The 26967-nt window shown below is 43.5% G+C and overlaps 1 protein-coding gene across 1 annotated transcript in view; it reads right to left on the reverse strand.

The window, feature by feature from the left end:
• The window catches only part of LOC138293500 (vitamin D3 hydroxylase-associated protein-like), a 392308-nt gene that overhangs the window by 196020 nt on the left and 169321 nt on the right, over positions 1-26967 (reverse strand). Inside the window, exon 4 of the mRNA XM_069232738.1 lies at positions 2476-2606. Within this exon, the coding sequence (XP_069088839.1) occupies positions 2476-2606 (131 nt within the window). The remainder of the gene's footprint in view (positions 1-2475; positions 2607-26967) is intronic.

Genomic DNA, 26967 nt, shown 5'->3' on the forward strand with positions numbered 1-26967 from the left:
TTTGTCTACATTCATACTTCAACTTACACATAGAAGCCATGCAAAGGCACAGTATTATTTGTGTCCATATGTTTATATTGTTCAAACTTGTATTTATGGTTGAAAGCCTTTATTATTAGGGTGAGTGCTCTAAATAAACGCTGTAAGATCACACTGCACTACTGACAGTGGTTCCAGTAAAAAGAAAGTGTACACACTTTTGAAAAGTTTAACAATGTAAACTACAAGTAATGCTCCCAGAATGCTCTCTGTTTAGATGCAAATGTTTGCGGAAGCAAAATTGATGTTTCTTTGCTTTCAAAATAAAATGTTCAGGAAAAACACTAGGAAAAAGGGTTTTGCTAAATTACTGTGAAATGGTAGGTACTATTTCTTTGAAGCAGCGTTTAGTAAAATGTGTTGATGCATGCTAGTATTTACAAAAAAAATCATAATGGAAAATCAGTGTAACCATTTTCAACAAGATTATGGGAACCATGAAAATAAACAAGCACTGGCAAAACCAACCAATCCAACACTGATTGTTAGTCTTTTGTTTTTGTCAATGTGTGTCTTGTTTTGACATGGGTTTTGTAATATTTTATTGCCTTGAGGCTCTCACCATTGTAACAAACATTGGCAAAAAGCAAAAAAGTTTTTGGGGGTTTGAAAAGCACACATTGCCACATTAGTTCCTGGCACAGAACAAAACTATTTTGTGTTCCAAAATGCTCCTTGTGGAAGAGCAGAATTCTGTTACTTACAGTACAGCCAGTCGATAGATGGACAGAAAGACAAATAGAATTTGAATGAAAACAAAATGTCTTGGTTAACGCCAGACCTAATTGGTAGCCTAAATCTTAAAGAAAGTCACAAAAGTGCACCCACGGTATATGTCTTTGCATTAGTAGTTTTCATGAATTCACAAGAATTTACATAGGTAGACCAGGAAACTGTACTCCTAGAAAATATTTGTGAACTGTATTTTAGCACATGCAAATATGCATGTGTAGATTTGCTCATTTGAAAATCTGTTGAGTGTTTACAAGCTCACTTTCCCTCCAACTACATTTGTCGTAATCCTGGAAAAACATCTGCTTCTGCCCTTGTCAGGAGTAAACTTCCAACCTTTTTCAGTATGGGACAAGATTAGAGAAGAGCTGGTGAAAATCCTTAAAACATGCAAGTTAGTAGGTTTGCACATACTCAAAGGCATTCCAGCCCTTTAACTGTTGCTTTCTGCTTCCTCCAGCATGTAGATCTGTGGAAAGGTGGTAAAATTAGGGGTGTGCGAGGAGCTCCACTCCGCTGGCGGAGCTAACCGAGTTTTTGGAACTCCGTGCTCTGCTTGGAGCGCAGAGTTAGTCCTAAAACTCTGCTAGCCCCGCCAGCAGAGCGGAGCTTACCCGGTGCTGCAGCCCAGTTATGCACAAACTAGGACTGAAATGGAAGTTTTGCTGCCTATGGTCCTGGCCTGAATGTAGGCCAGAGCCATAGGTAGTGAAACCTGCTGTTTCAGGGCTCTTGTGCACCGGCCTGTACCGTGTGCACTGCACACAAGGCAGGCTGGTGCACAACAGGCCTGACAACTTTCGCTGCCTATGGCCCTGGCCTGAATCCAGGCCCAGGGCCATAGGCTGCAAAAGAAAGCTGCTGTTTCATAAATTAGGTTTCTATTGCTTCAATCCACACCAAAAACACAATGTATTCTATTTTAAAATGCATTTTTCATTACTGCAGGTCAACTGCAAAACATTGTTTAAAGGTCACTGATGCTATCCAAACTTACAACATAGACTTATTATGCTTCACAGAGACATGGTTCAATTAATCCTAACAGTTGATTATGGCAGTGTTGGTCAATCTGAACTACTTGATCATTACCCTAGACCAAGAGGATAGAACAAATAGACAGAGTGGTCATACACAGAGATTCTATTCAACCCGAGAAATTAAATTCTGCAGAGCAATTGCTATGACACTTGAAATATTTTAGTAACCACTACCCAGCCTTCATTGATTTTTCCCGGGATGTGTTGCAGTACCCATGATTGGCCACCTATGGTGCTTCCCTTTTTCCAAGGCTGACACTGAGTGCATTTGAGCCTGCTTTGACAATCTGACACCTCTTTATTAACTTTAGAAGTGTATTTTGTGAATTGAAATTGTCTTGCTCTTTTCTGGATATGTGTTTGTATTAGCATGCCCCTCTCACACCTCTTCCTAAATTTCCCAAATACTCCCCTGATCCTTTCTGCATTTACAAAATCATACACCTATATGTGTGTGGGAAATCCCTGTTACTGTGGTGGGGGTCTCAGTATGAGTACACTCTATAAACAAATACTGTAAATGCATGAAAAAAAACTAAGCTCTTTTTGTCATTGTGTTTTCCTAAACTAACATTAACTTTTATAACTAATGTTGACATTTGTATATCCATGGTTCAAATTGAGAACAATTAAAGAGAGTTTAAAAATAAAGGAAAATAAATACCATATCAATGTCTGTGAGATGTTGGTCTTTACAAAAGGAACAGCTCCCTGCTTTTTCAAAACTTGGATGGTGACATTATCTTCTTGGTCAAGGACGCCTTGATTTAAAATGCCACAACAGCTGTCATAACCCTACGGGAAGCAATCCATCAAAAATCAAATGCCAGAGGTCTTCTTATAACTGTACAATCTGTTTAGATTCCAACGATTTATACATTAGAAAAAATTCATAATTTAGAGCTCTAACATACAAGGGATATTGATGAGTGTAACAAGGGACATATAGCAGAAAACTACAAAAGAGTTTTCCTGTTTCTCTTCTCACCTTCAGTTTCTTCATGTTACTCTGCATTTCAAACAGGTGGAGCACAAATGTCACTGTATGACCACGTTATTAAAACTAAAAAAAAATGTACATTTAGAAATTGCTGATAAACTGACGTTTCTCCATTGTAGGAAAAAAGTGAATGGTAGTCACCTTTAAAAGTTGCACATAGCTGGTCCCAAGTAGGGGCACAGTTATAAATAATGCAGCAGGTGCAGTAGTACCCACTGCACCACAATTATAGATGTCTTTTACTACTCAAAGAGTGGTGACAGTGTACCTCTCCTTGCTTGCTTTAGAACCTATGATATACTTGCAATGTCAGTGGTTCCATATACAACACATAGTCAACAGCCTGGACACACAGGCACTTATGGCATCATTCTCTTTTTCACTTCCATTACTGCTCCATTTGGATTAACTGTCCACATCTCATTTTAAACTATCACTCAGTAAAATGTCAACCATTTGACCACAGATTAAATGTAGAAATAATACACCAGTCTTTTATATACCAACCTCATTGCACCTGTCCATAACCGACCGGCCTCAAACTTTGTCACCTTTGATCATCTCAAATTTGCCATCCTAACTGGGGATCCTCCCAGCTTTGTCTTTGCCTGTGGATGACCCCTGCCTAAAATTCTCATGCCGAGTCCTAAAAACCCAAACCATTCTTCCCTGCTTTGATAGCTCCATTGAAGACTGAGGGAGCCAAACCCAGCCCCCAGTTGACCTCCACCATGACTGTTCAATGCAAGATGTACAGTAAATATAGCTAAATAAATTCCATACCTCATTCTTATGTGCTACTATATACATCAATGTACTCATCACCATATTTCTGTACTTAGTATAATCCCCACCTCCCCGAGCCTACATAATAAAAATAACAAGGGAGGGCCATGCAGAACCCACTTTGGGCCCTGGGAACAACCACCTCCCTGGGACTATATTTAATAACTATATGGGGGGGTCGCCCTGACCTCCGGGGACCAACAGCTCCCCAGGGCCAAACTTCTATTTTACTTTTGGAAGAGGGCTGTGCCAGCCCCCTTCCTGGGCTGATTTTGGCCCCGAAGCCCCATGCCCCTGGGCCCGACCTCCTCCTGCAGGGTGCCCTGCCCTCACCCAGGGCACCCATTTCACTTTAATGGAGACCATGGGGGAGCTTCAAGGCCCCCGCAGTCCCAGCCAGCTTTCTTCCTACTGCAGGAGCTGGCATTGCTCCCGCACACAGGGAGCTGTTGTAAATGCAGCTCCCTGCATGTGGGAGCCGTCTTTTCATCGCTTTCCCTACCGGCATGACAGCAGGGAGGGAAAGAGATGAAACTCTGCTCCCAGCAAGCAGGAGCAGTTTCAATGCTCCAACATGCTGTGAGCAGAGTTATGTTTCTTTTGCTTGGCGGGAGTTTTCACAGTTCCCGCCAAGCAAAAGCAAACAGCTACCTCCTGAGAGTAGGTACCTCGGGAAGTAGCAGGATCTGGCCCTGGGGGGTGGTGGTCCCCCGGGCAATATATGGCTCCAAGAGGGGGGGTCCATGTGCCCCCCCTTTTTTCTGCAAGGTCCAGTCCTGGGGAGGTGGCGGTCTCTGGGCCCATATATGTCCCAAGAGGGGTGCTACATGGCCCCCTCCACTATTTAAAAATGAAATTGGCCCCAGGGAGGTGGTGGTCCTGGGTCTGGGGGAGGTCTAAACCCCCCTAACCATTTTATTCATGTAGCCCAAGCGAGGTGGTGGTCTCAGGGGCCCAAGGGGGGTTCACATGCCCCCCGAGCTTTTTATTAAATGTAGCCCTCTAGAGGTGGTGGTCCCTGCACCCCCCTACAGCAATTTTGTTACATTTATGTAGTCCTGGGGAGGTGGTGGTCCCTGGGACCCTGGAGGAGGAGTGGGGTTCTGCACGCCCCCCCCCCCTGTATATTATTAAGCATTGCACCATGGAGGTGGTGGTCCCTGGGGCTTTTGAAAGCCCTAGGAGGAGGCCCGTGTGCCCCCCTCTTTTTTGAGTAGAATGGTAATGCCCCCAGGACCTGGCCCACCTGGGGCAATATAAATAAGAAGCCCAGGATACTGTGTTTCTTTTTTTATTATTTCAGCAAAATCCATGGATCCATCTGTGGATTTTGCTGGAATAGTTTTTTTGTAATGATTTTTAACCCTGGTGGGGTCTCAGAGCAATCCAAGGGCCAAGGCTAGGGGGCTAGGAGATTCCTATCCTACCCCTTTTCTTTTTTTGGGACTAGACTGAAGCAGAGTCCCAAAAGGGCTGCCAACACTTCCTGGTTGAAGTGCTGGCAGCCAATCAGATATCAGCACAGGGACTGTTAGATCTGCGGAGGACCTGCTTCCCTAGATAGCTATATTTTTACCCTTTAATAATTCCATCATTCGGCACTTGGACACGGGGGCGGAAGGCTGGGCTGAACCACACCTCCCAGCTCAACCAGAGAGAGGAGGCTGCCCACAACGCTCTGAAGTGGCAAAGGCGCCATAATTGGGATTTGTGCTCCCGCTGCACGTATCACTCTGCACTTGGACACGGGGTGGAATGCCAGGCTGAACCACACCTCCAAGCTCAACCAGAGGGAGGAGGCCGCCCACAACACTCTGAAGCGCCAAAGGCGCCATAATTGGGACTCGCGCTTCCGCTGCGCGCATCATTCTGCACTTGGACACGGGCGGAAGGCTGGGCTGAACCACACCTCCCAGCTCAACCAGAGGGAGGAGGCCGCCCACAACGCTCCGAAGCGGCAAAGGTGTCAAAATTGGGACTAGTGCTTCCGCTGCCAAGAGCGGGCCCGTCTGCGCCCGTCGGCAGCCAACAGAGGCTGGGCCCAGCCTCTTGGTTTTAATTTATAGCTCTTACTCTCTTATGTTTTAAACCTGTATATAGGCATTGTTTTCCTTAAATCTCACTATTATTTAGCACACACTGTGATAGGGTCTGAGCTGCAAATAGGCTAGAACTAATACTATAATCCCAGGATTCCGGGAACAAGCCATAGTTAGCATATGATTACTTAAGGATGTGTTACATTTATTATGAGCAAGAGAAAGGTGGGGGGACAAAGGGTGGACACGGAACCCGGCTGCACAACTATTGACTCCTTCCTAGTTAGAGAGGTATGGGTCATCTCAAAAGAAATCGGCCTCGCGGAAAGATGCTTATCTCTGGGGAAAGCAGGATTAGGAGAAGATATAGGGGGAACCCGAGCACCCCATGCATGTTCACCCCTTAGCTGACACTATGGCTCTGATGAATGGAGACTCCCTGATAGAACCTATGACCCCAATTAGTAATAACCCCACATGACCAAGTCAGTCGCCCAATATAAAAAGAAAGAAACCCTGCAGAAGGGGGGGGGGTCTGATAGCCACTTGGGCCCTATTTTGGGTGATACTATGGTACCTACAGACTGGAAAGACCTCTCACTCCTCCTTTATAACTTGCTTAAACCTATCCTTAAGAAACTAGATAAATTGGAGGAGGAGAAGGGAAAAGTTCTGGAGTTCTGCCAGAAACCCCTTCCACTATCACTGTCCCCTAACCTCATGAACCCTGCGGTACAGAACACTACTTCTAATACACAAGGCCACTCACATGTCTCACAGGGCACAGATACTCTAGAACTGCATGGAACGACATCAAACACTAACCCTTAGGTCCCATTACAAGGGCAAGCAAGGGCAGACCAAACTACAGCTCACCTTATACTACCAGGAGCGATCCAAGATACTGATACCCCTAGTGTGCGGAATATAGCCTATAAGAACAGACAACCAGGTTCCGCCCAAGACGACGCCCACTTGAGATCAAGATATCCAGCTGCAGGACATCATTTCTCATACCCCCTGAAACATAGCCCCGCCCACCCCCACACAGGTGAAGATCTGCCTACTGTTAACTTACCCCCAGAGTCCTGCCCCTATGTAATTGTCATGACCAAAGTACCCCCTTTACGGGCTGGCCAGACAGAGCGATATGTAGACCTGAAGAACAAGGTTATGCATTGGTTAGCTCAGAACAATCTTTTCTCAATGAATGATGCCCATCAGATAATCCTTACCCAAAGAGTAGGATGGGTGGGCCCCCTAGGGAAAGATCAAGGGGGGGATGGTGTAATCATCAATCTCAGAAACCCCTGTATGGTCAGGGGCATCCTGTGCAGGGCCTCATTTCGATCGAAAGATAGAAGTTCACCGGAACTGTCCCCGCTACATGTATTTTATAGACATATACAACCAGGCCAGCCAGGATGTCAACCCATGCCCAGCATGCCGCCAAGACCTATACTGATATACCCAGGCCTCAACCTCATTAATAACGCACACTCTACCACTCCGCTACCACTAAGCAATAAATATCAGATATTAAGCTCATTATCAGATAATGATTGACTGGAAAGAGAAGGTTTTGCAGACCATGAGAGGGGAAGGCCAAGGGAAAAGGAATCAACCAATCTCGAAACAGACCTGAGCCCTAACAGGCCCCAATTAGTACTACAGAATAGGGATGAGATGGAGATCAGGTATATAATACACAATGGGGATGGGGAACCAACTGAGGTAGCTCCAGCTGTAACTAGTTACGATAGGGAAGATTCACGGACCCAGGGACCTGTCAATAACACAATTGTCCGCCATTATCTTGCAACATGGAACATACAGGGCCTACGTGGCAAAACCGTGACTGAACTGTGGGATTCACTTATTAGTAAGCTAGATGTGCTTTGCATCCAAGAAACCTGGTGCACTACACCTACCCATGTACTTGGTTTCACCTAACACTCACTGCTAGCTACACCGTCACCATCTGTGAGGGCTAAAGGGATGATCATGGTGCTTATTTCTAACAAACTTTCCATAGTGGTTAAAGAGATCTCAATGGAGACCGCACATTTTCAACTCTTGTGGCTGAAACACAAGAATAAGGTTGATATGGTCATTATTAACTTCTACAATAACATATTTGACACCACCAAAAATAGGGTTGCCCATGCCCTGAAACAAAGCCTAAATAAGTTTCTAAAAACTGTCAGCTCCAATCCCATTATTATTTGGGCCGGGTACTTTAATATCCAGTCTTGCACTCGCACCTCCCCCGGGTATTGAGGTTCTACTACCCCTTATGGGTCAGGATATGATAATTTTTCTCATAATGAGTATGGAAAAGCCCTTAATCTGATGTTGTCCACCTATGACCTACGCTCCTGGAACGCAAGCATGGCATCTTCAACTAAATCATCCAAACTCACAGGGGCCCAAACTCAACTTCAGTCATAGATCACATCATCTTGTCATCCTTTGCACTAAACGGTACAGACACACCGTACACGGTGCTGGCCCTCCTTAGTGATCATGACCCGATTATCCTATCGACGTCCCTCTGGGGCCCAAGGGATGTATTCTATACTACCCCGAATCACATCGAAGTACATAGATCCATGGGGATGAGATGAAAATGGGAGGACATAGTGCCTGCTGAGATTCTGCGAGATGTTATATGTGGCTGCCAGCAGGAAGTAGGCTATTGTCTAAAGGAGGTTATTGAGGTCACCAGGTTATTAAAATGTTTTGGGACTATTACCACCTATATACAGGGGCTGCTGCCACATAGTACACTTCATAGACGACCCTTGCATAAAAAGGGGTGGTTCGACCAGGCCTGCACAAAAACGCAGGGGACTCTTAAACTAGCCTTGCTGTCATCACCTAGAGACCCAGCAGGTATTAAGTCCCTGAGAATAAACTATAAGAAGACAATAGAACGTAGGAAACAGGAACTAAGGGAAGATGCATGGTCTAAATTAGCACGGGCGACAGAGATTAATAATACTAAATTGTTTTGGGAAACCATTAACGCCCCCTTCCTTTCAGACTGGATGATATCAGATCTGTGATCTAGTGTAGACTACGCAACATGGGTGGCCCATTACTCAGAGGTCTTCAGGGAAGGGACTGGGTCGCTAGATCTAACTAGGCAGAACAAACAGGGCCAACCTAACTTTCCAGAGATCACGACAGATGAGGTCCACTCTGCTATCCTTGCCAGTGCAGAAGGCAAGGTTCCAGGACTAGATGGTGTTCCACTGGACGTTTTTAAATATAACATCTCCTTCTGGGCACCAATTTTGACTACAATATTCACCCTGGCCCTATCTGGGGATATCGCGCTGACCTGATATACATCCATTATCACACCAATTTATAAGAAGGGAGATAAGTCAGACCCTAAAAACTATTGACCAATCTCACTGCTGGACTCCTCTTTGAAAAGATGTAGCAGAATAGTATTGGAAAGATTAAATGACTGAGTGGAGGGAAATACCATCTTGTCACTGGTTCAGTATGGCTTTAGGAAAGGTCTAGGAACTATAGAGCAATGTGTTAACCTGGACCTAATTATAGGAAAGTATACCAAGGCTAAGAAAGGTGCTCTATATTTATGCTTTGCAGACCTTAGTAGTGCTTTTGCCCTAGTCGAACATGCCCTTTTATGGTCCACCCTAATAGAGTTAGGCACCCCTAGGTATATTATCAACTTCTTGACTGATCTATATAGCGATCTGACATGCAGAGTTCGATTCGCCCAACTTGGCGAATGTACCCCCTCTTTTAAGATAGGTAGAGGCATCCGCCAAGGCTGCGTCCTTGCCCCTTTGCTGTTTTCTCTATACATTTATGGGGTAGACAAACATTTGTAGGGTCTACAGGCGGACCCCCCAGTACATGGCCAGTCGCCCAGTGCCTGCCCTACTCTATGCAGACGATGTTGTCATGATCTCCAGAACACCGATGGGGCTCCAAAAGTTAATGAGCGGGTTTGAACAGTTTATGTCTTCTAAGGATATGATTATCAATAAATCCAAAACATTTACTATGGCTTGTGGCAAGAAGGTTAAGAAATGCAGAAGCTTTTTACATCCAGAATATAGAGATTAGTTAATTGACTGTTTTAACTATCTGGGGGTATTATTCGCTAGCAACGGTAAATGGGACCAACAGGCTTGTTCAGTTAGGAACAAACTTAGAAGAAATTCAGGGGCTATCTTTGGATTTGCAAGCAAACTAGGGAGTCGTCCCATAGGCACCATGTTGGAAATCTACAGGGCCAGAGTTATCTCTATGGTTGCGTAAGGAGCTGGGGTATGGGGCCACACCAAAATGACTCCCCTACAAATAGAAGAGAATTGCTTCCTAAAACGTATGCTATGTCTGCCCACTTTAGCCTCTAATTGGATTACGCACCAAGAAGTGTGTTTTAAATACCTGGAAGATGTGCTACAGGTGAGACCCCTGCTCCTATGGCATAGTATATGGTCTAAGGAAATGACTGGTTTCACTAAAGACCTTATACTGGACTGTATGAAATTCGCCAATAGCATGTGCATACCCTGGATAGCTTTTATTGAATCCTCTTTTAAATCCGTTTTTAATAAATCTGTTAAACATAACCCAGAGGATGCACTGCCCTTTAAAAAACAAATCCACTAAGAATACCTTTATGAAATTCAAGGTGGACTCAAGGAAGCTAACTGAATCTACCAAAACCATTGTTGTTTTTTACTTATCTTTTTCTTCGAATGTAAGTAGATTTGGCTATCTTTCCATGGCCACCAACATGCAGCACAGGTATGTGCTAACCAGACTTAGGCTGGGCATAGCTCACCACCTAGTAGCATACCCCCTTATTAGGCATTGCCCTTTAGAGTCAGACAGATGCCCCTGTGATACAGTGACCCAACAAAGCACTTTACACTTCATTTTATACTGTAGATTTTATGAATCTATTAGAGCCATTTATCTTAAACCAGTAAGAACCCATCAGGAAGCATTGAAACTCATGTTAGGCTAGACTCCCCGAATGTATGCTATAGGGTAGCAAACTTTATCATAAAAGCCATACATATTAGGAAAAGTCTTATCATACCCTAAAACTTGGTTTTATGTATTAGTTGTACTTTAACTACCCGAACTGTTTGTTTTAAACTTGTATGAGCCTATTGTTTTATGTATTGTTTTACTGTATACATCAGGTACTTTTATGGCTTACTTTTGGGATAGCCGAATAAAGAGTATAAACTGAACTGAACTCCAAAACTACTGAAAGGATTTACACCAAATAACAAATAGCACAATGTGCGTACCAGGATGTAGACTCCTGCCACATTTGGTGGAATTCTGTCCATCGGTTTGAGCTATAGATGTGTGTCTAAAGACCTTTTTTCTCACCCTGCTTGACGGAACATCCCAAAACTTTCAAGACAGCAGCACAACCAACTGTTGTATTCGTTTTGAAAGTTTTGTGAAGGGTTGTCAAACAGCGTCAAACTTATTGCCAAAACAAAAGATGTTTTTCCTATGGAAACTAGGTTCTAAATAGAACTACTTACTGGTGACCGCCAGCAGGTAATACACACACACACAAACACACACACCCCTGTGAGAAGGGCTCCCCAGGGCATAAGGAGGCTTGCTTGGGGGGGGGGCACATGCTCTTCTCCACTTTAAATTACGAAAGGCAATGGGGATGGGGTCCTCACAGCATACTGAGGCTCGAGGAGCGGGGCTACATGGCGCCTTCCATTTTCTTTATTGGTTTGGCCCCAGGGTATACGAACCTAGGGGCCCATGAAGGCTTGGGTAGGGGGACCCCTTGGTCCACTCCCAATTTTTATTGGATTTAGCCCCGGGGGATGTGGTCCCCAATGCCTATTAAGACTTGGGTAGGTGTGCTGCACATCTTTCTCCCCTGTTTAATTGTATTTGGCCCTGGGGAATGGAGTGACAGTGCCCAGTTATGGGGCAGGGAGGGAGCTGCAGCACCCCCCTTAGGATATTTGTTTTGGCCCAAGGAGATGGGGGTTCTTGGGGCTTAAAGGCCAACCCTTTGCTCCGCACAGCAAAGGGTGTGCATGGTGTGGAATTGGCAGCCTGCTGCAGGTTTTGTCACAGGGCCTGGTGGCAGGCCAAGCCTTGTGATTAAACTACTTATGCGCATTGCCAAAGGCTGTGCACAGTGTGTGGCTGGCTGTCTGCAGGCAGTTGGAAGTATGGTCTGGCTCAAACACAGGCCCTGTGGCTAATCCCATGCTGTGCGCAATGAAAGGCATGACCGCGTCTGGCCTTATTTGGTCTTTTATTTTCAATTGATAAGAGGATGCATTAGAGGTTCGATGGACCTTTTGACTCTGCTACGACTGATTTATCATGGTCACAAACCTTATACATCACAATATTACCAAAAAACATCTCAGAAGGTCATCACATATAATAAAGAATTTGAGTCAGTAACTTTACACACCATGACCTATGTGGCCATGAATAACCACACCTTTTGGTAAAGTTAAAATATTTATTTCCCTATATTAACAAAGCTAAAGTCACATAAAGCAATCTCAAAATTAGTTGATAAACATGCACGAACAACACAAGTTGAACCTTCATTTCACTAATGCATTTAACATCAAACATTCAATGGCTATTACACAGATTATTATCAATAGTTCCTAGATTAGTTTGATTACGGGACTGGAATCTACCTGACCCTCTAATTCGAAGTGAATGTTGGGCATCCTGCAAAAAGAAAATGTCAGGCAACAATTAATTAGGAAAAACATCTATCTATGGCTCTAGCAAAAATTTAGTGGTTGGTACCTAGAAAAGAAAGGCAAAACCTGCAACAGAAAATAGCATTACATCTCATTATACCTCTCCTTAATGGGCCAGCAAGCAGAGATTTCTTCGTCAGCTAGGCATCCGTCTGGTCAGCATCCACAATGAGGGGAATGGAAGGGGATTGGTTCAGCCACAATGGGCTCTGTGTAAGCCAAACCAAATCAAAGGGCATCAAGCAAAATCTCTAAAAAGGGCATCTAAATCTACTCTAGTCTCTGCGTTAGCTTCTTCGTCTCTTCTAAACTCCGTGATCTGGAATCTACAGTGGTCAAATCAAGTCCTCCCCTACTAACATAACCTTTCCAAAGGTATTGCGGGTATATTAGAAATGCACAAGTATTTTCTCAAGTTGTAATTGGTTAGAATATTGGCAGTTCACAGTTGAACCAATAGATTCTCTTTCTTAAATCTATGATATAGTTAGACAGTCTTTCACATTTTGTTGATTCGCTGCTTATTTCCTGTTCCTTTCACTAGTTCCGCCAGGTATCTTTTTAGCTGCAATTCATACTTTTGTCAGTGAGTCCATTGTTAAGTCCGGAAGAACACTTGCTTCTCATGCGTCAATAGAATATAAGTAACACAAAAAGTACCTCTGCACTACAGCGGAAAAAGTCTCATGAGAAAGTTAAGACATCATTTAGTAAACATTGCAACATTATAAACTGCTTGGTCAACTCTGCATGTGCAAGGACAAATGAAGCACGAACATTTCTTCATGTATCAGAAAACAATTTTTGAACATTTATTTAATGCTGATGAAACTTAGCATAAGTCCTAGAAGAGTAGGCCTAGAATTCTCAATTAGTCTATGCATAATAAGTTTAAATAAATACATATTAATTATATGTCAATCTGGTGTATTAGTACATTTTATTTAATTATTGCACATTATTTAACTCATTGAAATCATTTATCTATTTAGGTCGCACACATTACGGTGGGCATATTTCCCAAAACATTTATTTTTCTCTGTGTTAATCTAAAACATGTAGAATTATTGATTACTTATCAATGCTAATTTGTTATTGATTAAATCAGCTTTCACAAGACCATTCCCAGCATGGTCTTGTCTGCCTGGGGGGGAGGGGGAGTAGGCTGCCACCGGGTGGTTGGTGGCCATGCCCTGTTGCCAATCCCCTGCTGTGTACGGCCAAAGGCCGTGTGCAGTCTTAGGTTGGCTGCCTGTGACAACCGTCCAGTGCACACGGCCACTGTGCGCTGTGGGTGGTTGGCTTTACGCATGGTTATGAAATATCACTTTAGCTAAAAAAAAACTAGGAATCCACTGGGTAATAAAATTAAGATTATTTATTTAAGAAAAACCTTGACAATTCACTGAAAGAAACAAAGGTTAAAATGATATTATAGTGAATATGTCAGTGACAACATTAACGTTTTGAACAAAACAAAACACAGAAATTCACCAGTTATAGTTAAAAGTGCTAGCTATAACTTGTGCCCCCGCCGTGCCTACTTATGATCTCACATATTACATCACTCATGACATATTACATCACTCATGACATGTTATACTACATTATTTATGACATAATAGCTCAAATAACATCTTTGTGGGAGTGCAAAATTAGCAGGATTATTTTGCTTGTTCCAATGGGTATCAGTATAAAAAATGCTAACATCACTTATGGCCTGTATTAACGGTTTAGATCATAACATTTTAGGTTTCAGATATGTAGAATTTAGCTGTCTTTAGGCAGGTTTATATTTTTCAATAAATAGCATACTTTGAGTGGTGTTTGGGTCAGCCTTACTCATGACAAGATGGTGTTTTGTTTGGCTCAGTTGTCTGATCCTGACTCAATAGCTTTCCTCCTTATTCTTGCGTCAGTCCCACGGAGAGCAAGTTGATCTAAGTGTTCTGACTGGATGAGTTGTATCTTTCCGCTGAATACTTGATAGAACACTTTTATGTGGTTTAAGCACTCCATTGGAGTGCATTTGTTTCCTTACTCTCACCCTCTTCCCCTTCACTCTTCAGAACTCTCTATCCCCCCCACCCATGCCCTGATACTTTCCACCTCCTGTCCAGTTTCCCATTTACTCAGTTTTTTTAGGTTTTTTTAAATTTTGGTTTATTGTTCTACCTGCTGCAAAGTGCTGCCCTACCACTCGTTCGCTTTTCCACTGTTTGCATGACTTCTTCAACTTTTTTCTTAGTTAATTTAATTTACCTGCCTAACATGGCTGACATCAGTACATTAAAACAGGCCACTTGAGGCATGATGTAAGCACAGGGATGAGTTGTGATGCATGTGCGCAAACATTTCACGGTGAACACACTCGTCACAACATATGCGCACTTCTGCCACCTTTGAATTAATTTCCTTCTACAGAAAACCCATTCTAAGAAAGCGAGTGTGTGTGTCTGCCACAGGTGCTTGTATGCCAATGGATAAAAGGCATTTGATAATTTAATAGGTCAGCCTTTTACAGTTGACACCAATTGGTATTGTCAATGTTTTTTTTCTATTTTCAAGTTTTAGGATGTGGAGTGTGGATTAGAAGTGTTCCCACCTTTCCTAGACATCAAGTAGCCCCTTATTATACACCACACCAAGTTATGTTTTTTAGACAATAGCACATAGAAATCAAGAGCTAGCAGTTTTTCTTTTCACTCTGTAAGTATGGGCTCTTGGAATCCAGTGACCACGGTACCATTGACTTCGATGCCAGGCTTATCTGACTTAGACGTGGGATAATTTGGCAGCTGAGGGTTCTGAGCCGCCTTTTTGTGCTCATGGAAAAACCTGGATAGAATAGAGCTGTCTGATACTCCCTGGCTCCAATAAAGTTGTTTGTCTTTTGTCAGTGTTCTAATGTTGTCGTCATAGTTGACCATCACTCTAGCAACTCCAACTATTCTTTGACTATATACTGGACTGGCATTTGAATGTGTACAGTACCTCGCTGACTTTTGGCTAGGTTAGTAGAATACAGGGATACCTTTCTTCATCAAACTGGAAAGTGACAGTTGTCCCCTTACGGAAATGACTTCACCTCCGTTACCAGGACTTCCGGTGCACCTGAGAGTCCGCCCCAGAACTGATGTAGGTGTAGGAAGGTCACGTGGGTTGTGACATCATGTGATCACGTGTTAGTGACGTGCTAGGGTCCTAGTCACAGTGTCTAAGGCTATGGGCTGTGTAAAATGGGGTGCGCCATGTTTCTGTGCCTAAGAGGACAAGTCTGGACATGTCAGACAGTCAGGACCTTGTGGCTGCTGGGTGTCTCCTCAAAGGGAAGAGCATTGGAAATGTAAGGGCAAACATCCACACGGCTGGCTAATCCAAAAAGGTGGCTTGGCAAATGTTGCTTATGTTAGAGCCACCCAATCAACTTAGAAATGGAAACCTAAAACAGATGTTTGCTCCACATTTCCCAGGAATGGTGATTAGCAGAGGCCAAGTATAAAGGGTCCCCACACTTAAAGGCCGAAATAGAGCCTGTGAAATGAAAAACTTAGAGCACATATGCAAGCCCCAGGAGTGTGCTAAAAGTTGGTTACCAGATGTCAAAGTGTAAACAGGTCCCCACAATTAAAAAATGTTTTTGAACTGGACAGATGATATAACATGAAAACCTAAAACAGATGCTGGTCCCAAGACTTCCCAGGACCTGGTTCAAAAGGGGTCAGCACAGGTCAAAGTATAAAGGGGTCAAACAATTTGAAAGTGTGAAACAGACAGGTGACATGACATGAAAACCTAATACAGATGTATGCCCCTAAGACTTCCCAGGACACTCCTCAAAGGTGGTTAGAAGAGGTCAAAGTACAAACAGGCCACACAATTAAGAAAGTTTGAAACAGCCAGAGGTCATGAAAGGGCAATCTAAAACAGATGTTGCACACCCTATGACTTCCCAGGGCAGGCCTCAAAGGCAGATATGCAATGCAAACCTGAGACAGATGTTCGTACCCAGAACTTCTCAGGACATGACTCGAAGGGGATCAGTAGAGGTCAAATTATAAACTGACCGTGCAATTAAGAGTTTGAAATAAACAGTGGACATGCAAAGCAAACCTAAAACAGACGTCTGGCCCACAAGACTTCCCAGGACAGGTCAAAGGGGATCAGCAGACATCGAAATATAAACATGCCACACAATTAAAAAAAGTTTAAAACCACCAGTGGACATGCAATGCAAACCTAAAACAGATGTCTTTCCCTCAAGACTTCCCAGGACAGGCCAAATGGGATCAGCAGAGGTCAAATTATAAAGTGACCATGCAATTAAAAGTTTGAAACAAACAGTGAGCATGCAATGCAAACCTAAAACAGATGTCTGCCCCTCAAGACTTCCCAGGACAGGCCAAAGGGGATCAGCAGAGGTAAAATTATAATGTGACCATACAATTAAAAATTTGAAACAAACAGTGGACATGTATGGCAAACCTAAAACAGATGTCCGCCCCCCAAGGCCTTCCCAGGACAGGTTCAAAAGGGATCAGCAGAGGTCAGATTATAAAGTGACGGTGCAATTAAAAGTATGAAACTAACAGAGGCTTGAAATGAAAAACCTGAAACAGATGTCTATTTCAGGGCCCAACCTTCACAAAACCTATGAATAATTAGCACAATGAAACCGGTATAAAAGCACCCCCACATTCACAGGTCTCTTTTTCTGAACTACATATTTGAAGTCTGAGGAGAGCAAGGGTTTCCAGAACCATCAAGGAGGAAAATATGAAGGACAGTGCGCAGACTGGTGATGATACCCCTCTTCTACTTAAGGTAAGTAACTATGGACTGTATGTATATGTTATATTGTAGTTTCAACCTACCATTGTTTCCAACCCCTCGTCTCATGTCACCCTAAGGGTAATGTGTAGGCAATATACTTTGAGCATTATTATCTAGGACCTTTCTTTTATGTTATGTGCAAACAGTGTTTTTCATTTGATAAAAGGTGGGGTGACGGGTGGTAAAGGGTGAACTATGTTTTTAAAAAGTTGAGATCTGCCCAGATGTGTCCTTACAGCATTTTTGTATTGGAGGACAGGGGCCAGAGCCGCTCTCAACTCTGGCCCTAACCCCCAATACAAACATACAGTAAGGTCAGGTCTGAGTGCCGAGACCCATACTTACAGTATATTTGTGTTGGGGGACAGGGGCCCGAGATGCGAGTGGTTTGGTGGCCCAGTCCGTCACTATATACATAATTTTAGGACAGGCCTGAGTGCCCAGGCCTGTCCTTACTGCATATTTGTAATGGTGGAGAGGGCCACGAGTTGCGAGCGACTCAGGGGCCCTGTCTGCCATTATATGCACATTGTTGAACGGGTCAAAGCCCCCCCGGACCTGTCCTTAAGCCCTCATGTAATAGCGGGGATGGATCCCAAGCTGATCGCGATTCGGGACCCATCCCCACCATTATAAGCACTTCATGAGGATATATTTTAATAGAGGGACCGATTACCAGTTTGCAAGCGGCACAGGACCCTGCCCCGCCATGACATGGGGGCTTAAGGACAGGGCCGGGGACTCCGGCACCCGTCCTCACAACATGTATATAATGGCAGGGCAGGGTCCTGAGTCGCTAGCAGCCCGGGACCCTGCCCGCCATTATATACACAATGTTCGCGATGGGGCCGGAGTCTACGGCCCCGTCCTTAAGCCCCCATGTAATGGTGGGGCAGGGTCCCAAGCTGCTAGCGACTCCGGAACCCTGCCCTGACTTTACAAGCATTTTTGTCAAGACAGGGCCAGGGACTCTGGCACCCATCTTTACGGGCGTATGTGATGGTGGGTCAGGTTTCCGAATCGCTAGCGACTCGGGACTTGTCCCACCATTATATCCAAAATGTTGGGATGGGGCTGGAGTCCGCGGCCCCGTCCTTAAGATCAAATGTAATGGTGGGGGCCCCAGGTTGGCGTGGCCCTCACCACCACCCACTACAGGCATGGTCCTGGACCCCCCAACTCCGAAAGGAGCCCTACAGACCCTCAGATGCCCCAGAGGTTGGGGGTGCTAAATACAATTTTATGCCCCAGCAGTTGTTTAAGGGGCTGTGACGGCGCAGCGCCAGTCATGTGGGTTTGGTTTTACCCTTAAGAGTAGGGGTTTAATAATATGCACCTTGGGGACATGCTCAGGGGTGCTGCTTTACATACCTGGGCTGCGGTGGTGATCTGTGATGAACGTAGGGCCACTAGTGATCTCCATGGTTGGGGCGACCTCTATAAAATACACGTGGGCCTGAGGAGTGCCAGGCTCAACCACAGCATCCTCACATCCTTCCAGGCAAGGCAGGCCCATAGCTCCGCCCCCACATGACAGAGCATGGGGAGTTAGGGTGAAAACCTGGAATGGATCCAAGGAGCAGGCAGCCATTCCATTGTACATTAACATACATTAGCAGTATTTTTCCAAATTGTTATATGCTTTGTGTTATAATTTTATAATTATTGTAATTATGGGGGCATTACATGGACTGTAAATGACACAGTAATATGTGTAAATAATGTTGTGAAGGTTCAGGAGCCATATAAATAATGCCATATTGATAGATCCCTACATCTTAAGTTGTGTATCAGCGCCACCCTGCGGACTTTTGATAAACAGCTCTTGGTGCTTGAGAAAAGTGAACAAGAGGTTTGTGGATTGTACCTTTAGAACATTGTAGTAGCACAGATTTGTATGGATTGATAGGATACTGAACAGATAGCATCATGAGTGAGCTTGCTTAACCCGAATTTGATTTCTTCATTGTGTATGTAAAAATGTATCTTCAAATGCAACATATGTATTAGTATATACCTCTAAAGGTATGTGTACCATGCTATTTAATAGGACTTACAGTCGTGAGGAGGGGTAAAGTTTCAACTATTATTTATCTGAGTGGTTACCAGGTAATTATGAATGTAGCATAAAAAGCATTAGGGTCTCAAAGTCCTTTTTTTGTCTCTTCTGTACCCAGGATCCCAAGAGTTAATGCTGTCCCCAGAGGAAATGGATGCCTTGCAACAAGGTATTTGTATCTAGAGATTTATAGTTCAGAGAGCCTTGTCAACCTTCATCCTAAACAATGTTGTCTTGATTGCTATTTTTTTTATTTTTCCATTAATGTTTTCCTATGTTTGTATGCTTTTACAGGGTATGATGCTGAACTACGGTGCTTGGTGCTCTACAACAAATCCTCCAGGCTCAAGACAGCCAAAGCATACTGTCTCAGGATACAGCTTTTGCTGGTAAATAAAATGAGTCCTTGTGTAAATGCTGTGAGAGCCTCAAAAAGCCCATAAAAACCATGTAGACGGTACCCTCAAAGAGCCTGCATAGCCAGTGTATTACATTGTCAATGTGACATTTATTCTTAATTTTTTTTCCCCAGCCCTCCAGGTGGCACAAGCAGCCCCCATACCCGCGTTGCAGAATGTAGTAGGGGATGCTAAAAAGACGGTTTGCAAGAGGAAGTCCCCATCGCCTAAGGAAGGACCACCTATAAAGAAAGGCCCCTCACAACGGAACACAGCAGGGGCATTTTATAAACTGTAGAGCCAAATGAATTCTATCCTTATTGTCTCTCAAACCTCTTTCTCCTCTAGGTTATAGCAATACCTCTAGGTTATAGCAATACCTAATATGTATTTTGTTATCTTAACATCATAGAGTCATCACAAAAGAGCTCTGAAAGAGTCGGCCGTAAGGCTAAGCGGTCGGCAACACCTTCAAAGGACAACACAGTGACCCTTCAAAACACAAAGATTTCCTCAGCCGCTGTCATCAACATTGGGCACCAGGACAAACCATGCAGCGGATCTGTAGACATCTGTCATAGACCAGGTACAGCCCTTAACTACACCACACCTGCAATAATGAAGGCTATGCTCAGTACCGTGAACACTTCTACAGGAACTCCATACGTGCAAGGGTTTGGACACACTGACAGTGGAGTGCTTACATCCTCAGACACACAACACTCTGTACCGTGTAGAACCAATGGTTGGGACCGTAACCAGTGCAACAAGCCTAAAATAAAATGGCTGCCCTTAAAGAACTGCAAGAAGAAGCAGGCGTCCCCTGAGCTACAATCATTGCCTTTAGACCTGTTTTTTAAAAATACAGTTATGCCTTAGGTTGTTCCACATATTCCGCAGCGTTCTAAATGCTCAACGTTTGAGAAGCCTAATGTATAGGTGCCTAGCACCAACACCCTGTATAACTCTCCTAGTCTTCTGGACACACATTTAGAAAATGATCATGCAATAGAGGATCCTTTTTCTGGATGTATTGGATTTCTCAGGGCACTAGCGGGTATGGTGGAGAGCTCTGAAGCAACAGCCACAGCAATGCACAGTGGACCTTCTAGCATGGCCCCCGAAGGGTTGCAATCATCCGTACCTCAATCACCCGGTCCCAGCGCTTCCTACACCTCAGAGGCCTTGAGTTATTATGACCACCATTTAACTTCCCCATATCTGATCTTGCCAATTACACCCCCGGGGGCGTACGACCCCACCAGCCCTACATCAAGTGCATGTGCATTGGTCTTCCCTCTTCTCCTCAACATACTCTGACAGCAGTACAGGAGGTAGTGGTTCACAAAATCAGAGTTTTGTAACCCCGTCCAGCAAGGAACAGGCCTCCGAAGCACCAGGGTGTTCGCATTGGGGCCCTGTTTTTTGACCCGTCCTGACCCTCCCATTCAGAAAGGGGTTATTGAGGTTATCAGCAATACTGCCACAGGGGTGGCCCGGGGTGATATGCACCACACATCTAATGACACAAGTATTGGTCCACAATATGGTGCAATGGACCACAACAGGGTATTGGAAACATATATGAAAGAAATACAGCAGGCCGTTAGAAAATTTAAATCTAGACTGAACCTCAAGACCTTAAAACTGAGAAAGGTGGGAAAGGTGGGGCACAATACCGGGTCCTCCAGACCCTTCCAGAGAGCGTTAATCCTGAGGCTGGCAAGGTGCAGAAGGGAGGTGGTCCAATCTTGTGAAACAGCCGCTGTAGACAAAGACAATGCACCATCATGACTAGGCCGGCGGGGGCCCCTAAGGAGTGTAAGATCTGGTTTTTAAATAAAGGGTGTTCAGAGGTCTAAATATAAAAACAAAACCCTTGATATACTCACTAAGGCTCTACCGTTATTACGTGCACTCAAAAGCAAAAAGCAGCTGGAACCCCCAAACAACTCCTTAAAAGCCCCAAAATCCGATACTGTGACACCTATAAAACGACCCCTGCTAGACTTCAAAACAAAGTCAGGAGGGACCATCACAAACATCAGGTGTTTTAGGACCTCAAGGGGTGGAGTTCAGAGACTGGTAGCCCCCAACACTCTGAAAGGTCATTAGCCGTGGCTGTAGTAGGTAAAGGTGCAAGCACACAGTCCGTAAATACAACACCGGCTGATCAAATAGGAGGTGGGCGGTTACCTAAAAAGGGATGGGCTTGTAACAAACAGAAGTGGGCTAGTAGCGCTAGACGCCATGCTAATTATGCCTAGGTTTTGTGAGGGTTGGGCCCTGAAATAGACATCTGTTTTAGGTTTTTCATTTCAAGTCCTCTGTTAGTTTTATACTTTTAATTGCATGGTCACTTTATAATCTGACCTCTGCTGATCCCCTTTGGCCTGTCCTGGGAAGTCTTGAGGGGAAGACATCTGTTTTAGGTTTGAATTGCATGTCCAGTGGTGGTTTCAAACTTTTTTAATTGTGTGGCATGTTTATACTTTGACATCTGCTGATCCCCTTTGACCTGTCCTGGGAAATCTTGGGCGGCAGACATCTGTTTTAGGTTTCCCAGTATGTCGTATATGTGCTGAAAGTAAAGAGACTAGCATGTGTAGGCACAGTGAAGAGCAAAGGCTGCTGACCGGTAAGTGGTGAAGCATTGAGGTACAAAGGCCCTAGAGAAAGGATATCGAATTGGTAAAATAATGGAAACTTTCAAAGGACGACAACACAACTCTTTTTTAACTGTATCAACCTGTTTCTAAGCGACAAACAGGAAGCTTCAGGGTTTCCAGAGTGGTGTGTTAATGAGGCCTCTAAGAAAAAGTACATAGATGACTACTACAATCACAAGGGTATATGCTCGAGACCCAAATTCATCAAGGTCAACCCTGCCCATCGACAGTTAGCCAAACTCTGCCTAAACTCCTTATGAGGGAAATTCGCACAGCGTACAAACTTGTCAAACACGACCATTATAACAGATCCTGATGAGTTGTTTAGTACCTTTCTCTCCTGTGTTATGAGGTGTCCAGCTGAGAATTTATCGATGATGAGACCTCAGCTCTGTGTTGGAAGTACACTAAAGAGTACCCCACGACGTGAAACAATATAAACATCTTCATAGCATGTTTCACAACCGCTCATGCCGGTTTACAGCTTTAAAGAATGCTAGATAAAATGCAGGACAGGTGTCTGCATCGTGATACAGTCTCTGTTATATTTGTGAGTAAAGTAGGGGATGAAGACCCTCCATTAGGTGATTATCTAGGTGATTTGACCAGCGAACTACAAAAGGGCAAACACATAGTGGAGTTCACCTCATCTGGACCTAAAACCTATTCGTATAAAACCTTAAACAATACAAAATGTATGAAATTCAAGGTATCACCTTAATTGTCAACAATACAGTCAAAATCAATTTTGACAGTCTTAAGGATCTGGTGAACGAATATGCTATGTCCGACACCTGTAAAAATAATAAAACAATTGTCGTACAGCAGCCTAGCAGAGTGCGGTCCAAAAAGCAGTGGGAAATCACAACCCAACCTTTACATAAAACCTTATGTGTAGTGTTTGATAAAAGGGTCCTGACTGAGGACTACAAAACCCTACTGTATGGTTATTAAAGGGACATTAGACTCTCAAATCCCCACAACTATGGACACCCGCTTGCAACAAGCATTCTCCTGCGTTCTAGCAGGTCCCTCAAATTGCAGTAAAAGTTATTTTATAAAGAACTTGTGAGAATATGCTCCCAGTGTTTTATCCCAAAACCCCAACAATATTGCCTGGCTTTATTTATGCTGGCAAGATCTTTATACGGAACTATCCCTAAGGTTCCCACACTTCAATTTTATAGAAGGCATACCTAGTAATCTCAACGACGATGCACTGTTACCTACACACCTCATAAACATGGTGATTGTAGACAATCTTAGGAGCGAGGGTTGGGGTCATCCCGAGATAGAAAAAGCTTTTACCCAATATTCACACCATCATATTCTAAGCATATGCTACATTGTGCAGAACTTGTTTTAAAAGGGTAAGAGCAGTCGGTCTATAACTCTGAATACCTCATAGCTTGTTTTATTTCAAAACCCATGGGACAAACACCAAGTATCTATCATCGCTAAGCAGATGTACCCCGGAAACACTCAGTTTTTCTTAGAAACCTTTAACGACACCACCACTAAACCTCGCGGGTACCTGCTGGTAGACTTAAAACCCAAGACTCTAGAAGTCTACAGACTACGTGCTGATATTTTCACAAAAGATCTCCCTGTAGCTTACACACCGAAAACCAGACCGCAGGCCTATAAAAAGAATTGTTAAAAAGACTTTTGTAACATTTACTTTCTAAACTTTATAATATATGGTGCTGACCATGTCTGCACGTGTGTGCCGTAATTTAGCTCTTGGTAAAATGCTAGTAACTGCTAGCCCCCAACAAAGAAAGGCCATCCTGTGCACAGCTTCGGATGACTTAGTGGAAGCCTTTTCACAAATCGCCCTAAACACCCTAAAAGGCAACATCCCTATATCAGAGAGCCAGTTCCGCATGCTGAAGAAGAGGCATGGCCCCATTAAAAAGCTTAGTAATAAAAGTGCATCTCACATTTCTAGGAAGAAACTTGTAATACAGTTGAGCAGTTTTACAAGAGCACTCCTGGGCATAGCGCTACCTTTAATTACAAACCTCCTAACCGGGAACTGATGGATTATACCCAAAAGATGTACTTGGTACCATGCCAACAGCCGGAACAATTGCCTGGAATATACAAAAAAATTAAACACTGCACTTAGATGCCGAGATTAAAAACATTTTGAACCGTACTGATTTAAAACTTTACGACAAAGCAGATCTTTACTCCAGAGCTCTTCAAACTTCCTACAACACTATAAGCAATTGACTTCCAAAAAAAAGTTGACTCTAAATTCTCCCAACTCTGAACCACCACCACCAGCCCGAGCAGAACCTCATGATCAACAGCCCCCACAGCCCATGGTCCCAATATCATCGCCCTCAGACATCTTTGGTGAAGAACTTTAAAAAAATATAAGTCAGAGGTACAGAGGTGCAATTGTAGGTAATGGTGTCAAAATGTTTTTTAGAAATTGATACGTAGTCGAGTTTGTTGTATTGTATATTAACAATTGTGTTATTTTCACCCATCACCTGGACCTATCTTAGCAGCGGCAAATAACTATCCCCTATCCTCTGCAACTCTACAATGTCGTTAATATCGGGGCACAAACGGTCTGGTTCTATTTGACTTCTGATATGCTGTACTGTTCTTAAAACCCTGCTTATTTCACCCGAATAGTTAAACTCTGTATCGTGATTTGGAGCTTTAAGAAACACCTTCTGTCTAGCGTTATCTAACACTAGATGAATATTCGTATAAGTTTCAATATTTCCTATAGATTTGTTGATGGTTTCGACCACCGAGGCGACGGTTGGGTAATAGCCTTGAGGTAATCCTGCATGGATGCTCAAAGGGTCCTGCTCATGCTTTATATTTAATTTGGCCACGAACATTGAAAAGGTATTCCATGTTCTGGTATATTGGATTTCTGATAGGGCTACCTCCCAATCCCCTTTCAGGTCTACAGGTTTAGTCAATTTCACTGTATAATCAGAAATGTGATTGTCACAGAACATGTCCTTTGAGGCGTTGGATGGCAGCGTAATATAAAATGGTGCTGTCTCCATGTTTGTGTCGACAACAACACCCCATCATACTCAAGCAACCTGCACAGAACTGGCCAGCACCCAACTGTTAAATTTCTCAGGCCACCCTCGCCATTTGACAAAAACCTGTTGGTTAGCGCTGCTACTTTTCCTTTTCAGAATCTTTTCAACCCTATACACCTTGTGAGGGTCATTAGGTACCTTCTGTAGCTCCGCCTTGTAAAATACGTCCAACACCTTTTCCCGACCATAGTTCTTTAACCTGTAAATATATACATCCTCTTTAAGCTCCACACTTTCCACTATAAATATCTTGTCACTAAAAGTCTGTTGGTAACCCTTTGTAAAGACCCATTTTAACTTTGAAACCCTAACATGGCTGCCGTCTTTTAAAAAGAGGCTTCTTTACACCTGCGGCGATCCGGTTCCCATACACAGTTCTCCACACCTTTAACAAATTATCTGTTGTTACATTTACGGGTGCTGTTTTGATGGTTCTGTGGTAAGTGGCATTATAAACATCTATAAAAGCCTGTACAACATACAAGTATAGGTAAGTGTCATAGGCCATGAAATATCTCCACATCTTAGACTTTAAGGTTCTGTTAAACATTCTATAATGGCTGCTTTTACCTCTGTGTGCATTACAAAATGTTTAACATTGTGCTGTTTTAGTAATTTCTGAAATGTTCTGTTTAAAAACTCTTTTCCAGCATCTTTTCCTTAACCCACCACCACCGGACATGCTATCAGCTGTTACATTCCATGAAATGAAAGGCAAATGTTTTGTGTGAGGCCATTTTATTAAGAATAAAGAATATTAACACAGCATAAACATAACATACTTTACAGTTTCTAGCTACTGGTCTTATGGGCGGCATTGCTGGACTGTATGTTGACTTTTCACTACGCGTACATAGTATGACACACGATACATACATTACTAGGGACCATGCCGCTACTTAGTCTCAGTGTCACCAGTTTTGCTATTGCTATAGATATACACTCGATAGCTCTAGACACGACTTCCCTCTCACCCCTCCTATAACTTTGTACACTCAGGATACTGACAGCATTCATAAGCTCATACAGTTCTAAGCCAAACAATACAAAACCATTGTTTGTGAAATAATCATCGGTCAGAAGCTTCAAAGCTGTGCGTAACGCTGTTTTCGGCAAAAGTCTTAACTCCGGCATACGTCCTTTGTACACCCTCCAGTATTTATCTGCTGTAGGCATCCATGCTTTGATACACCATCCGGTTATACATTCAGGAATGTCGCACAGCACCGTAACTGCTGGCTCAGAAATGTTCAAATACTGTAGAGTTACAGGGTGTATTTCAGCTATTCTTTCTTTAATCATCACCTATAACATTCTGCCAATGCATATGTATCCAGGGTGTAAATCAGACATCTTACACTGCGACATTGTGATTCTCGTCCCAAAAGTGAGTAAGTATGTAACGTTAAATAACACAGTTATGGCCCGCTACCCTCGACCTCTGTATTTTTTAAAACAACCTTTGTGGGGCTAAAGACTCAATTCTTCTATTTTTATAATAATTATCACA

Source organism: Pleurodeles waltl, chromosome 4_2 (assembly GCF_031143425.1).
Source record: "Pleurodeles waltl isolate 20211129_DDA chromosome 4_2, aPleWal1.hap1.20221129, whole genome shotgun sequence".
NCBI lineage: Eukaryota > Metazoa > Chordata > Amphibia > Caudata > Salamandridae > Pleurodeles > Pleurodeles waltl.